Source organism: Aotus nancymaae, unplaced genomic scaffold, assembly GCF_030222135.1.
Source record: "Aotus nancymaae isolate 86718 unplaced genomic scaffold, 86718_ANA_hifiasm-v0.15.2.pri h1tg000036l, whole genome shotgun sequence".
Classification (NCBI taxonomy): domain Eukaryota; kingdom Metazoa; phylum Chordata; class Mammalia; order Primates; family Aotidae; genus Aotus; species Aotus nancymaae.
Window position 1 is genome coordinate 91,427,479 of NW_026988450.1, and position 15,950 is coordinate 91,443,428.

Sequence of the window (15,950 nt, forward strand, 5' to 3'; positions counted from 1 at the left end):
CCACGGCCCCCTCTGCTCCTGGGGAAAGGAGGGTGTGGCTGAGAGCGGCCAGTTTGCCTACTGCTCCAAGTGGGCATGAGGGGCCCTGAGCATGGACACGAGCCCCTGTGTCTGGGACCCTGTGTCTGGGTGAGCCAGGCCAGTGCTGGAGGGGACTGAAGCCAGCTGGGCACACCCCACCCACAGCGCTGGCATCCAGAATCCACTGTCCCACCCAGTCCAGCTGCAGCAGGACCAAGGCCACAGGCTGGGGCCCAGGAGCGCAGAGAAGACGTCATGGCAATGGCCACCACGGAGATAACTGGAAACCGCCGTGTCACCCAGCACTAGCTCTGGTGGAACTGTCCTGTGAGCCTCGCACGCCTCATGCCCTCTGATGCCAATGTCAGGATGCCCCACTCCAGGGTGGAGGCCAGGACCTTGAGGGGACAGAGCCTTCTCCCCACCCAGCGTGTGGACCAGGCCAAGGGGCCCCGCGGGGTGTGGGGTTGGCAGTGGCACGGCCACCCACTTGGAGCCCAGGCGGGCAGAGGGCACGAGACGAGCATCTGACTCCAGGCTGCGCTGTGGGGCCCCTGAAAGTTGCTGGCCTGCCTCACCCAGGGGCCACCCTCTATTCTCTGGAGGTGAGAGAAGTGGGGAGCAGACCCCCAGAGGAGCCTGGGCCCCTCCAGGCCTTGCCTCTCCCAATCCAGGTCCCTGACACAACCTCAGCCAGGCCTCCTGGCCAGGCCCCTCCAGCACGGGCACCTTTGCAGGACGGGGGAGCTGGGAGCCAGCCGAGCTGCCCCGCTCACCATGGCCCCAGCCTTTTGCACCCAGGTCCCCAGAGTGCCCCCCAGGCCTTCCCCACCCCAGATGGCACTGGCTCAGGCCTGGGGAGAAGTTCCTTCTGACCTCCAAACTATCCTGGGAGGTAGGAAAGGGGCCCCACGCTCCTGCCCACAGGGGCGGTGCCAACCGCCTGGTGGTGGTGTGGCAGCAGTCAGGACAAGTCACCAGGTTTGGACAGAGCCTTTATTGCTGAACATAAAACACCTGCCTGGGAGGCCTGGCCAGCGGCCTCTTCACTGGGCTCAAGACCTGGGTGGAGAGGGCTGGGGTGCCGCAGGGCCACTGCTGCCAACGGCTGTGGGGAACAGGCCTGGAGGCCACCCCTGCCTGGCACCCTGGAGGGTGGTGGGTGGGGACAGGGGACAGGCCCTGGGCACACACTGGTCATGGAAGTTTCCAGGCAGGCAGAACAGTGTCCCTGTGGCCCCAGGTGGGGCTTGGTGGTGGGTGGCCCTCCTCTGGGGCAGAGTGGCAGACAGAGCCTCTTTCCTCTCCGAGGACGAGGGTCTGAGGTAGGTGCAGGCCGGTTCCTGGGGTCCTCACAAACGTGGCTTGATGTGCAGAGGCTTCCCTGTGCAAGAGGCAAAAGTCAGGTGCCAGGAAAGCCCTAGAAGACCCTCCCCAGTCTGCAACGCTCCTGGTCTGGGGCTCAGGATGGGGCGGCTCTGTCAGCCCAAGCACACACAGCAGGGTCTGAGTTGGAGAGAGAAGAGCACACACAGGCCACAGGCCTCAGCTCCTGCCCCCACTGCCAACGGGTCCTGGTGAGCCACCGTGCCTGTCCGACCATGGTGCAGGCTCAGTCTATGGGGTTGACTGAGGCTTCTGCCTGCAATCCAAGGGTCCTCCTGGTAGGGGCAGCGGTCCTAGCCACAGGGTCTGCAAATTAAGCCATCGGTCCCAGCACACACAGCACCGGACAACCCCACACACTCACACCTGCAGTGAGGCGGCCATGCTGCACCTTCCACGTGGAAAGCCGGGGTGCACACAAGCTGTGGCGGAGGGGCAGGGCAGGGCCTGGAGGCAGGCGGTGTGGGACGGAGCAGCTCCCCACAGCGGGGGACCTGGGGGGCTCCCGCCCCATGAGTGCTCACTCACTAGGTGTCAGCGCCCCTCCTCCCTCCCCGGATCTCCTCCAGACCACCCCACAGGCACCACAGCGGCCCACTGAATACAGACACCTCCGTGTAGCTGCCCCAGAACTGGCCCTGCCCCAGTGACCCTCTTCAGGGCAGACGAGCCCACTCGCCTGCACGCAGCTGTGGGCCCAGGCAGCAGACTACCTGGCTCTGACCTGTCAGCCTGCCTCTGCGGCGGCACCAGCACTGCAGCCCAGCTTCCTACCCAGAAACCGTCCCGGCACCTCCAGCTGCCCGAGTGCCCGGCCACGTCAGCCTTTTGAGGGGCCCGCCCAAGCTGCACATGGGACCCCTCAGCACCCTGCCCACCTCTGCTGGCTCTGGAATTGGCTGCTGGGTTCCTGATCTTAAATATAGAAGAGGTGGCTGACTGGGGGCCTATCTGCTCCCCCACCCCAGAGAGGCCCACCCAGATGGAGGGAGCGGGTGCCCAGGTCTCGTGGGGCGGGGTCTGGCCACACTCCATGCCCAACGTGGAGGCTGTGAGCAGGAGGCAGCCCCTCCGAGGCAGGCGTTTGAGCGTGCTCAGCGGAGTTGCTGGAGAAGGCTGCAGCAAGCATCTTCCATTAACGTTACGACCGTGAAATATGACAATAAAATGATAGCCGTATGGTCGCAAATTTGCAGCCCGCCGAGCTGCGTGGGGTTTATCGTCACTCAAACGCGCGGAGAGCTGTAAAATGTTTACAGAAAGGGTCGTTTGCAGCCATAAAATCCTCTTTTCTCTCCTAAACAAGGCTGAGTGGAGCCATTTACCAAGCCCCAAATGCTCACTGTGGGAGAGGGAACATCTGTTCTCTCCAGGAGTGCGCCGTGATCTTCCAGAACAAATTAACAGAAATGGGTGCTTTCTAATTAAATCAGCCCTCAGCTGGGGCCGACTGCGCAGTGGCCACCGCTGCACTCGCCCTCGGCTGGCCCTGCCCCCCGGGCTGGCAGGTGCACACCTGGCGCCCTCAGGACTCACCCAGGCTCCACCTGGAGATTCTGACGTAGTGGTCTGAGATGGGCATTTAAAACTCCCCTGTGCCCGAGCCAGGCCATGCTGCCTACCTGAGTCCTTGGTCAGGGGGACCCTGGGGACCCGGGCCCTGGGCTGGCCTCCTGGGCTTGGCGACGACTGCAGGGAGATGAAGGAAGGCAGCTTGCAGAGCCTGCTGGAGTGGGCCACCGCTGAGGCAGCCTCCTGGAGAGAGGGGGCCTCCTGGTCCAAGGAATTGAGAGGGGACAGGGAGGAGGGGGAGGAGGAAGAGGAGGAAGGAGAAGAGGAGGAGGAAGCCTTGGAGGATGAGGGAGAGGCTGACACCCCTGGGGAGTCGGGAGGCGCAGCCAGGGCAGCCGCGGGGAGGGCAGGAGAGCTGGGCATCTGCCTGATGGGGCGCTGGGCTGCCAAGGGCTTCCTGCAGGGAAGGAAGGGGCAGATGTGTGAGGAGGGGATGATGGGTAGGGGTCCCAGCAACAGGCCACTCATGCTCTCAGCTGCTTCCTGCCTCTGCGCCCCCTTGAACTCAAGGCAGAGCTGGAGGCACAGGTCAAGCCTGGCCCTTGGCCACAAGGACAGGCCAGGTGCGGGGAAGGCCCCAGCTCCACACCAAGCCTGCCCTTCACCTCCAGGGCCTTGGCTTCCTGGTCTGCATGGGGGCTGGACGAGGGAGCCCCAGACTCCTCCAGGAGCTGGACCTCCCACCCTCTCCCGGTGAGTAGGTCTCTGTGAAGCCCCACCTTCCTCCATGGGTGAGGGATGCCCTTGGCTCTGTCCAGACTTGGAACTCGGGTAGGGGTAGCTCTGGAGGTCACGTGACCCCAGCCTTGGCTTGGGATTCCTTTCTGGATCTGAAGCCTGAAGAGCTGGAGTCGGGGGCGGGGTAGCTTACCCAGAGGGCCCTGAGCATCTCCCCAGACAGGGAGGGGCCACCCAGGCTCACATGTACAGTGCCCACTGCCCCATCACCTGGGCCCGTGGCTGGCCGAGGCCCTGCTCCTGGCAGCAGTGTCGCTGGGTCCTGGGGCGGGGGATGTGGCTGCCCGCCGACTGTGGCGTTTCTGGGTGCGGTGGAGCAGCTGGCACTGGGTGCCCCGGGGACACGACCCCCTGCGGGCGAAGTCAGGGCACAGCAGTGTGTGTTTCTTCTTGCACTGCAGAGAGAAGGGGTGCAGCTGGGTGGGCTGGCGGGAGGCTGTGGCCCTGCACGGGGAGAGCAAGGAGGGCCAGGCCAGCCCCCTGAGTGCCGACGGGCCCACAGGCTCTGCCCAAGTCTTGGGGCCAAAGGTTTCCTTTTGGAAGGTCGAGGCCACCAGGCCAGAGAGGCTCCACGTGGGCCCTCACCCACCTGTAAGAGGCCCTGAGCACTGGAGGCCCTAGGCACAGACTGAGAGCATGGTGGGGCGGGGCCAGCCTGGGGACTCCCAGAGCCTTCCGCCAGGCCATGGCTCAGGGCTCTGCCCGCCCGCTACCTCTGCCAGACCCCAGTCCGCCCATCCAGGCAGCCCAGAGGGAGCCTGGGAAGGTGGATGTGGCTAGAGACTGGCTGCGGGGGGAGTGGGGGGCTTGAGCTGGGTCAGGGAGGGGGGCAGGTCAGCTGAGGCCAGGCCGCACTGGGTCAGGGCTGGGCTAGGCACGCGATCCCTAGCACCTGTCACAGCGCTAATTATACCCGAGGGGTGGGGGGCGTGCCAGCCAGCAGGTGCTCTGGGCAGCAACGTGGCCCCAGCTCTCCTTCCAGGCCCACAGGGAAACACGAAGAGGCTGCCCAAGGCTCCAATGGCTGAGCCCAGCTCAGGGAGCAGGGTGCCCAGCCTGCCCTTCCTCTGCCCACCGCTTCTGGCCTGTGCTCTGCAGCCCAGCTGCCTGCCCACCTCGTGCCCAAGGCCTTTCAGGGAGGGTATTCCCTCCCCGCCGCCCTGCAGAGCCCACTGCATGGGGCGCCCAAACTGCTCTTCATGGGACCAGCGCAAACGGTGACAAGCTCCCTGCCTAACCCACCAAGAGTGGCTCAAACCTGCCACGGCACTGGAGTGGCCGGAGTGCTTCCAGCTCGTGGGCTGCCACAGCCTTGAACCCATGTCCTCCCAGCCACATGGCCCCTGCTTGCTGGGCACCTGACCTAAGAATCTGTGATCTTAGGTGCTGCTCCTGTACCAGAGCCAGGCCCCATTGCACCCCATACCTTCCCCGGCTCCTGTGGTGTGGCCCCTGCCGCGCCCCCAGGTGGAAGCCAGGCTCAGGCTAGTGCTCACACCCTTGCTCACTTGCTCACTCATTCCTGCTACATGGAGTCTGAGTCCCTCTACACAGGGCCTGGCAGTGCTGTGGGGCCCAGAGACCCATGGGCTGCTCAGGAGCCTGCGGCTGGAGAGATGCTGGGTCCTGCAGGGACCTGAGGGCGAGGCCTCCTGGGGGGCGGGGGCAGTGGCTGTGCCTGACAAGGAAAGCCCCGCCCCCAGCACAGGCATCACACATGGCACTGGGACGAGCCTGGGGGCATGCGGGTCCATTTTATCAGAGGCAGCCGCGGCTCCAACAACGGCTGCTGTCAACACTGGATGCAGAGTACCAGCTGAGGTGCCAGAAGGCACCGGCCACACAGCCAGTGTGACTGAGGTGTGGGTGTTGGTGAAAACCATGTGCCGGGGCTGAGAGAGTAGAAACAAAAGAATGTAAAATACACGTTTCTTTTTCCTTGATTCCATGTTGAAATTTTTGATAGGTTGGGTTAAATAAAACATATGATTACATCTGCTCTGGTGTATTCTTTTTTAACCTTTTAAAGGTGGCTACTAGAAAAGTTGAAATTCACATATGACTCACACGTTTGTACTGGACAGCGCCGGTCAGAACTAACCCTCCTGCAGAACACAACCAAATACCCAGGACCAAAAAGAACTTTCCGAGGCCCAGCACAGCGACTCACACCTGTCATCCCAGCACTTTGGGAGTGCAAGGCAGGTAGATCACTTGAGGTCAGGAGTTCAAGACCAGCCTGGCCAACATGGCTTAACTGCCTCTCCTAAAAACACAAAAATTAGCTAGGCATGGTGGCACACATCTGTAGTCCCAGCTACTCGGGAGGCTGACACAAAGACTCACTTGAACCTGGGTGGTAGAGGTTGCAGTGAGCCCAGATTGCACCACTGCACTTCAGCCTAAGCAACAGAGTGAGACACTGTCTCTAAAAATAAAGTAACTTTTTGAAATTACCTAGGAGCTATGAGGAAAGTAAAATGATACAAGAAAATATACAAGAAGAGGCCGTGAAGTGAATCTTCAGTTTCAAAAGGCCTGAGACCTTCACCTCATGTTCATTTAGTCTTCAATGTTCACTAATGGAAAACCCAAACAAGCCAAACAAAACCCCCAGAAAACCCCCCAAAGATCTGGAAATGTATCACCATCTGTGAAACAGCTAAAGCAGGGCTTAGAGGTAAATGTATAGCATTAAATGCTTATATCACAACAGAAGACCTGCCTTAAAAGGTAGGGGAAAAACAGCAAATGAACTCAAAGCAGAGGGAAAGAAAAATAAAACAAGAATTAAAACCAAGAGAGTTAAAAGCTGCTTCTTTGAAAACAGTAATAAATGTGTCCAATAGGATTAATCAGGAAACGCAGAGAAGGAAGACGTAAACAATGCCGGGAGGTGTAACTAAAGATGCTGCATATGATGAGAGACGCCACATGCTGTGATAGCAAACATCACGCCAGGACATTTAAAAACACTAGTTAACTGACAAATTCTAGAAAAACTGACAGGAAGAAAAATAAATCCAAGTATTTCTATAACCATGAAGAAACTGGAATCAGCAGTTAAAACGTAAAGCTCCAACCCAAAGGGTTTTACTTGTCGTTCTACCAAATACTCCAGATGTACAATTCCAGTCTTCCATGAACAAATCCACAGTATAGAAAAACAAAGAACACTGCTCAGCTTATGGGGCCAGAATAATCTTGAAACCAAATCTGACCAGGACTATATGGGAAAAGAACATTTAGGCCAATTATCGCTCATGAAAAGAATGCAAAAGTTCTACATAAATGATAAAGAGTCTTGCAATGTGTAAAAACACTAATATATAAAGGACCAAGTTGGGTTTACCTCAGGAATGCAAGGTTGGTTTAATACTAGAAAATCAGGCCAGGTGCAGTGGCTCATGCCTGTAATCCAACACTTTGGGAGGCTGAGGTGGGCAGATTGCCTGAGCTCAGGAGTTCGCCTGGGCAATACAGTGAAACTCCATCTCTACTAAATACAAAAAAAAATTTAGCACAGGCGTAGTGGCATGTGCCTGTAGTCCCAGCTACTCAGGAGGCTGAGGCAGAAGAATTGCTTGAACCCGGGAGGCAGAGGTTGCAGGGAGCTGAGATTGCACCGCTGCACTCCAGTCTGAGCGACAGAGCAAGACTCCATCTAAAAAAAAAAAAAAGAAAGAAACTGGCAGGCACACAGAAGATCCAAACCATCTGATTCCACCCTGGTCCCTCCCAAATCTCAGGTCTTTCTCCTATTTCAAAATCCAATCATTTCGTTCCCAACAGTCCCCAGAGCAGAAGGCAGGAAGCAGGAAAGGAGCCCGGGGAAGACCAACAGCAAGGAGGGACTAATAAAGAACAACAGAAGTCAACGAAGAAGAAAAGAAACGAGCAGCACAGAATACCAGCAAAACCCAAAGCTGGTTGTCTGAAAAGGGCAGTAAGACAGTCACGCCCCCAGCAAGACTGTTTCCAGAAACAAGTGAGAAAACGCAAATTAAATACAGATGAAGAACACTCTAGACGCAATGAAGGATGTTGCAGACACACTAACATGCACCGATACATTGCAAACCTTAGTAAAATCGATCAGTTTCTGGGGGAAAATAAGCCAAAACTGGTATTAGAAAGAAGTAGGCTGGGTACAGTGGCTCACACCTGTAATCCCAGCACTTTGGGAGGTCAGGAGTTGGGAGACCAGCCTGGCCAACTTGGTGAAACCCCGTCTCTACTAAAAACACAAAATTAGCTGGGCGTGGTGGCACATGCTTGTAATCCCAGCTACTCTGGAGGCTGAGGAGGGAGAATTGCTTGAACCCAGAAGGTAGAGGTTGCAGTGAGCTGAGATTGCACCACTGCACTCCAGCCTGGTGACAGAGACTCCACCTCATCTGCTCTGGTGTATTCTTTTTTAACCTTGATTACATGTTGAAACTTTTGATAGGCTGGGTTAAAGAAAACATATGATTCTATCTCAAAAAAAAAGAAGGAACTTGCATTGCTGGGAAGACAGACCCAAAGTACCGTCCCTGTACTTCCTGCCAAGTGCTACCATAACAAACTCAAGCCATCTCTGGGCTGCAGAGAAGGTGCTGATGACTGGGATCAAGGCACGACTGGTGCTGGGCTCCCTTGAGCTGCTTCCTGTCCCCATCTAAGACTAGGAGTCAAAGAAGCACAGAAATGCCAACAGGAACAGGCGAAGGGCAGCCCAGCAAGACAGAGCTCTCGGACAACCACCACCCTATTCCAGCCTGCATCCCAGGCCCTTCCCCTCCTTGCCAGGATGGTGAAAAGCCAAGACGTTCACCTCTCCCCCATCCCAGCAGCAGAGTCCATGGAGGCCATGTGGGAGGAATATTGTGGAACTCCCTCCCCCTATCCAGGAGGGAGGCTTCATGGAAGGCCTGTTTTCCACGCCATCCTGCACAGCGTCAGTGAGGCCAAGTTCAGGGAAATGGGTTTCTACTCCCAGCTGGCAAGAAGGAGGCAGCACCTCCACCCAGTAACAGCCAGCACAACTAAGCTCAACAGAAAGTGGCGCTCACACTAAGAACAAGGGAGACTTGAAGCTCAATGAGGAGAGATAGCAGCACGCGCCAATGCTGAGAGACGGGGTATCAGAATTATCTCATCAAGACGCCAGGGCAGCATCACAAAGACACTTCTAGATGTAATACAAACATGCTTGAAACAAAAGAAATAGAAAGTACAGCAGAGAAGAAGCAGATACAGTAGAACCAAATGAAAATTCTACAACTAAAAATAAGAAACTCAGTGTATGGCTCAACAGCTGAACGGATGAGACAGAGAACTAGAAGACAGAATAACGGAAATTAACCCATCTGAACAAGAGAAAGAAAATAGGTTTAAAAAATGAACAGAGCCTTGGGGACCTTGGTACCACAACAAAAGACCAACTGGAGATTCAGAAGCAGAGGAAAAAGAGCTCAAAGAAATAATAAAAACTTTACCAATTTGGTAAAACACATAAGCCTACAGATTCAAGAAGCCTCAGACAGGACAGACCAAAGAAATCTGTCCCAGAGGCCAAGCATGGTGGCTCATGCCTGTAATCCCAGTGCTTTGGGAGCTTGAGGTGGGCGGATCACAAGGTCAGGAGATCGAGACCATCCTGGCTAACACAATGAAACTCCGTCTCTACTAAAAATACAAAAAATTAGCCAAGCATGGTGGCACATGCCTGTAATCCCAGCTACTCGGGAGGCTGAGGCAGGCGAATCGCTTGAACCCGGGAGACGGAGGTTGCAGTGAGCCAAGATCGTGCCGTTGCACTCCAGCCTGGGCACCTGGGCAACAGAGTGAGACTCTGTCTCAAAAAAAAAAAAAAAAAAAGAGAATCTACCCCAGAATACATGATAGTCAGACTAATAAAAGTTAAAGACAAAGAAATAATCCTCAAAGCGGCCAGAGAGAAACTACATTTTGTTTTTTTGAGACAGGGTCTCACTCTATTGCCTAGTGGTACGATCACAGCTCACGGCAGCCTTGGCCTCCAGGGCTCAAGCAATCCTCCCAACTCAGCCACCTGAGTAGTAGCTGGGACCACGGGCGCATGCCACCATGTTTGGCTAATTTTTTTTTTTTTTTTTTTTTTTTAAGAGATGGACTTTGCCACGTTGCCCAGGCTAATCTCAAACTCTTGGGCTCAAGCAATTCGCCCACCTGGATCTCCTAAGGTGTTGGAATTATAGGCATGAGTCACAGCACCCTGCATATTACCTATGGAGGAAAAGTCCAAGCAGCAGATTTCTAACTAGACACCGTGAGGGCATAAGGAAGAGGCGTAACATTTTTCAAGCTGAACAGAAGGAACTGTCAACACAGAATCCCATACTCAGTGAATTATACTTCTGGAATAAAGGGGAAATCAAGACATTTTCTGATGAAGAAAAACAATTTGTCACCCCCAGTTCTACCCTAAAAAATGGTTAAAGTTCTCCAAACAAAAAGGAAACCAAAGAAAAACGCCTGGAACAACAGGAAGGAATAAAGAACGAGATAAGCAAAACTGCGGGTAAGCATTCTAGACTCTCCATCTCAATTCGTGAGTTTTCTAAATCATGTTTGATGCTTAAAGTAAAAACTATAACCATGTTTGCTGCAGCTCTAACTTGTGTAGAGGAAGTATTCCAGACAGTTACAAAAGGGGGCGGTTAAGGGAGATAAGGGAAGGCAGCCTTCCCTCGCTTCACTCAAACTGGTAAAATGCTACCACCAGTAGACGTTGATCATTCATGCAAATATAAAATAATCCCCAGGGTAATCACTAAACAAGCTACATGGTGGTCCTCGCTTCTCCACTGTTTCACTCTCTGCAGTTTCGATTACCTTCAGTCAACAGTGGTCCAAAAATATTAAATGGAAAATTCCAAAAATAAACAATTTATAATTTTTTTTTTTTTTGAGATGGAGTTTCACTCTTGTTGCCCAGGCTGGAGTGTAGTGGCGTGATCTTGGCTCACTGCAACCTCCACTTCCCGGGTTCAAGTGATTCTCCTGCCTCAGCCTCCCATGTAGGTGGGATTTCAGGCGCCCACCACCATGCCCAGCTACTTTTTTTTGTTAGTAGAGATGGGGTTTCACCATGTTGACCAGGCTGGTCTTGAACTTCTGACCTCAGGTGATCCACTCACCTTGGCCTCCAAAAGTGCTGGGATTACAGGTGTAAGCCACCATGCCCGTCCAACAATTCATACACTTTTAAATGCATGCCATTCTGAGTAGTGTGATGACATCTTGCACTGTCACACTCCGTCCTGCCCAGGACATGAACCGTTCCCTTTTCCACACTGTACTCACCACCTGCCCATCAGTCACACAGTAGCTGTCTCACTCGCCAGACAGACTCTCGCGGTACTGCAGCACTTGGGTCCAAGTAACCCTTATTTTAATAAAAAATGACTCCAAAGTGCAACAGTAGTGATGCTAACAATCTGGATAAGACAAGCTCTAAAATGCTTCCTTTAGGTGAAAGTTCTCGGCTTAAAAATGAAAAAAAAAAAAAAAATAGACTGGGCATGGTGGCTCACACCTGTAATCCCTGCACTTTGGGAGGCTGAGGAGGGCAGATCACTTGAGGTGAGGAGTTTGAGACCAGCCTGGCCAACATGGCAAAACCTTGCCTCTACTGAAATATAAAAATTAGCCAGGCATCATGGTGGGTGCCTGTAATTCCAGCTATGTGGGAGGCTGAGGCAGGAGAATCGCTTAAACCAGGAAAGCAAAGGCTGCAGTGGGCAGATATTGCACCACTGCACTCCAGCCTGCGTGACAGAGCAAGACTTGGTCTCAAAATAATAATAATAATATTCTGAGGTTGCTGAGATCTATAGTAAGAATGAATCTTCTATCCATGAAATTGTGAAGAAAAGGAAATTCATGCTAGTTTTGCTGTCATACCACAAACTGCAAAAGTCAGGACAACAGCGCGTGATAAATGTTTAGTCAAGATTTAAAAAGGGAGAGAGATCCAAGATGGCTGATCACTAGCAGCTCGGGCACGTAGCTCCCAGTGAAAGCGCAGAGAACGAGAGGACGCCACACTTTCAGACGAATATTTGTTGCTCACGGACCAGGAGATTCCCAGTGGAGGAGCCCCACGGGTCGCCAGGGCGACTCTTGTGGCTGGCGCAGCAGTTTTGCTGGCGCCTTAGCGCGGCAGTTTTTGGTGCAGAGTCCGCAGATTCCCGGGCAGAAAAGCACCATCAATTTTAACACCGCTGTTTTGGCCGGCGCAGTGGATTGCTCAGATTTCGGTGCTGGGAATCAACAAGTTGAACGTCCGCTCAGAGACCTAGTTAGAAAGTCGGTAATTACAAAGACGACAGAGAGATAAATATACGATGAAGGGAAGAAACCAGCCTAAAAAGGCAGAGAATACTCAAAATCAGAATGCCTCTCCCTCTACAGGGGATCGCAGTTCCTCATCAGCAACGGAACAAGGCTTAATGGAGAACGAGTGTGTTCCATCATCAGAAGCAGGTTTCAAAAGGTGTGTGATAAGAAACTTCTGTGAATTAAAAGAACTTGTTCTAACCCAATGCAAAGAAACTAAGAACCTTGAAAAAAGGTTTGATGAAATGCTAACAAGAATGGACAATTTAGAGAGGAATATAAGTGAATTGATGGAGCTGAAAAACACAACACGAGAACTTCGTGAAGCATGCACAAGTTTAAACAGTCGAATTGATCAAGCAGAAGAAAGGATATCAGATGTCGAGGACCAGCTCAGTGAAATGAAACGAGAAGACAAGATTGGAGAAAAAAGGATAAAAAGGAATGAGCAAAGTCTCCAGGAAATATGGGACTATGTGAAAAGACCTAATCTACGTTTGATAGGTGTACCTGAATGTGACGAAGAGAATGAATCCAAGTTGGAAAATACTCTTCAGGATATCATTCAGGAAAACTTTCCCAACCTAGCAAGGCAGGGTAATATTCAACTCCAGGTAATACAGAGAACACCACAAAGATATTCTTCAAGAAGACCAACCCCAAGGCACATAATCGCCAGATTTATTAGGGTTGAAATGAAGGAGAAAATACTAAGGGCAGCCAGAGAGAAAGGTCAGGTTACCCACAAAGGGAAACCTATCAGACTTACAGCAGATCTCTCAGCAGAAACTCTACAAGCCAGAAAAGAGTGGGGACCAATATTTAACATCCTTAAAGAAAAGAACTTTCAACCCAGAATTTCCTATCCAGCCAAACTAAGCTTTACAAGCAAGGAAAAATTAAATTTTTTGCGAACAAGCAAGTACTTAGAGATTTCACCACCACCAGGCCTGCTTTACAAGAGCTTCTGAAAGAAGCACTATACATATAAAGGAACAACCAATATCAGCGTTTCCAAAAATATATCAAAAAGCAAAGAGCATCAACACAACGAAAAATTTACACCAACTAATGGGCAAAACAGCCAGCTAGCATCAAATGGCAGTATTAAACTCATATATATTCAAATTGGACAAAAAGCCAAAACCCATCAGTATGCTGCATCGAGACCCATCTCACATGCAACGATACACAAAGACTCAAAACAAAAAGAAGGAGGAAGATTTATCAACCAAACAGAGAGTAAAAATAAACAAATAAATAAAAAGTAGGAGATGCAATTCTCGCCTCTGATAAAGTAGACTTTAAAGCAACAGAGAGCAAAAGAGGCAAAGAAGGACATTACATAATGGCAAAAGGATCAATGTAACAAGAAGAGCTAATGATTCTATAGATCGACGAGACAGAAAATTAACAAGGACATCCAGGACTTGAACTCAGACCCAGAACAAGTAAACTTAATAAACATTTATAGAACTCTCCACTTTAAATACACAAAACACACATTACCACCTCACACCTATTCTAAAAGTGACTACATAATTGGAAGTAAATCACTCCTCAGTAATCGCATAGCATTTCATAGGTTTAAATGAAATATTGGTTGGCTGCTTGTTTGTTATTTTCTTCCCTTATTCCTTCCTGTCTACATCATTAAGTATAACTATTGGTATAAAAGAGGTTTTCAATACCCATTTCTAAACTGCATTCTAGCCTGGGCAAGAAAGCAATACTCCCATTCTCTCTCTCTCTCTTTCTCTTCCTTTTTCTTCCTCTTATTCATTCTTTTTTCTTTCTTTCTTTCTTTCTTCCTTAAAAAAAAAAAAAAGATTTGAAAAGGCATTCGATTTGTGGGTGGATGACCCAACAGAAACATGTTCCAAATGACAGCAATCGGGTTCCATGCTACCCATGGGTTCAGGTATCCATATCTTAGAAGGTAACCCCACGGAGGAGGGGAGACTCCTGCATAAAGATCTATACTGAAAAACACTGTAAGTAAATCAAATAAAAGTTCCAAAAACTGTTCAAGTAACCCATAGGAAGCCGGGGCGAAATACCCAGAGGGAAAAAGAACTAACAGAAAACAAAGGATGTCAAATGATACACTTAAGCCCTAATACAGCAATAACCACATTAAATGTAAATGTCCTAAATACATCAACTAAAAGAGACAGGCAGAGTGAATTTTAAAAAAGGATTGACCTATCTGCTGTCTACAAGAAAGTCACTTCAAATATGACACATAGGTAAATTTAAAATAAAAAGAAAAAAAAACATATCATGAAAATTTGACTCAAAGAAAACAGGAGTGGCTACACTAACATTAGAAAAAAATGACTTCAAAGCGAAGAAAATCATCAGAGACAGAGAGAAACATTATACCTGCCTGTAGTCCTGGCTACTCAAGAGGCTGAGGCGGGAGGATCAGTGGAGCTCAGGAGTTTGAGGTTGCAGTGAACTCTGTGTGAACTCTGTGCCACTGAGCTCCAGCCTGGGCAGCAGAGGGAGACCCAGTCTCTACATAAACAACAACGAAAAGAATGCACAACAATTCTAATGTATGTGCACCAAACAAAAAAGCTGTAATACATGAAGCAGGAACTGATAGCTATGCAAAGAGAAACAGAAAAATCCACTGAGACTTCAACACCTCTCTCAACAATGAAAACTAGACCGAGCACGGTCAAGGATACAGAAGAACTCAAAAACACCTTTAACCAGCAAGATCTACGGGACAACATTTATAGAGCACCAGCAGCAGTGCCCATGGAACACACACCAAGACAGACCACATCCTCAGCCAGAAAACAAACTTTGAGAAGCTTAGAATTAAATCTGTGTGATTTTAATCAATACAGATCAAACTAGAAATCAATGAAAGAAAGGTAACAGGAAAATCTCTAAACACTTGGAAACTACATAACAAACTTTTAAATAATCCATAGGCAATACTCTGGTTTCTCTTCAGATTGTACGACTCTTTTGCCTTTTATTAAATAATTCATAGGGCAAAGAGAAAATCTTCAGGGAAATAAAAAAACGAAAATCCCCAAGAGCTGGGCTTCGTGGCTCACACCTATAACCACAGCGCTTGGGGAGGCCGAGGCGGATGGATTGCCAAAGCTCCTGAGTTGGAGAGCAACCTGGGCAATACAGTGAGAGTCTATCTCTATACAAAATACAAACATCAGCCAGGCTTAGTGGCATGCACCCATACTGTCCCAGCTACTTGGGAGGCTAAGGTGGGAAGACTGCTTGAGGCTGGGAGTTTGAGATCAGCCTGGGTGACAGAGCAAGAGTCTGTCTTACAGAAAATTTTAAAAATTAACCGGGTGTGTTGGTGTGCACCTGTAATCCCAGCTACTGAGGAGGTTGAAGCAAGAGGATTGCTTCAGTCCAGGAGGTTGAGGCTGCAGTGAGATATGATTGCACCACTCGCTCCAGCCTGGGTGAGAGTGAGACCCTGTCTCAAAGAAAGGGGAAAATATTCAAATTATTCAAATCAATAATCTCAGCTCCCATTTCAAGAATGTAGAGGGAAAAAAACAGCAAAATAAACCACAAGTAAGCAGAAAGAAAGAGTAAGAGCAGAAAGCCCAATGAAATCGAAAACAGAAAGCCAATAGAGAAAAATCAGTAAAACTAAGATCAATACATTGACAAACCTCCAGCAAAACAAACAATGAGAAAATGAAGTCACAAACTTCCAGTTAGAGAAATGAAATTTCCAGTATCACTACAGATTCTGCAGACATCAAAAGGACAATTAGGAAAACTTCAAACAGTTGTACACACCTAAAATTGACAACTTAGATGAAATGGACCAGTTCCTAGAAATATGCAATCCAACAAAACTGACTGAAAAG

General features: G+C 50.5%; 1 protein-coding gene across 1 annotated transcript in view; it reads right to left on the reverse strand.

Moving 5' to 3' along the window:
- Positions 1 to 1,006: 1,006 nt before the first annotated feature.
- Positions 1,007 to 15,950, reverse strand: part of ZC3H3 (zinc finger CCCH-type containing 3) — a 94,212-nt gene continuing 79,268 nt past the window's right edge. Inside the window, exons 10-12 of the mRNA XM_064384677.1 lie at positions 3,928 to 4,112; positions 3,030 to 3,376; positions 1,007 to 1,405 (exon numbers count right to left, since the gene is read on the reverse strand). Coding sequence (XP_064240747.1) covers positions 1,374 to 1,405; positions 3,030 to 3,376; positions 3,928 to 4,112 — 564 coding nt within the window. The 3' untranslated portion in view covers positions 1,007 to 1,373. The remainder of the gene's footprint in view (positions 1,406 to 3,029; positions 3,377 to 3,927; positions 4,113 to 15,950) is intronic.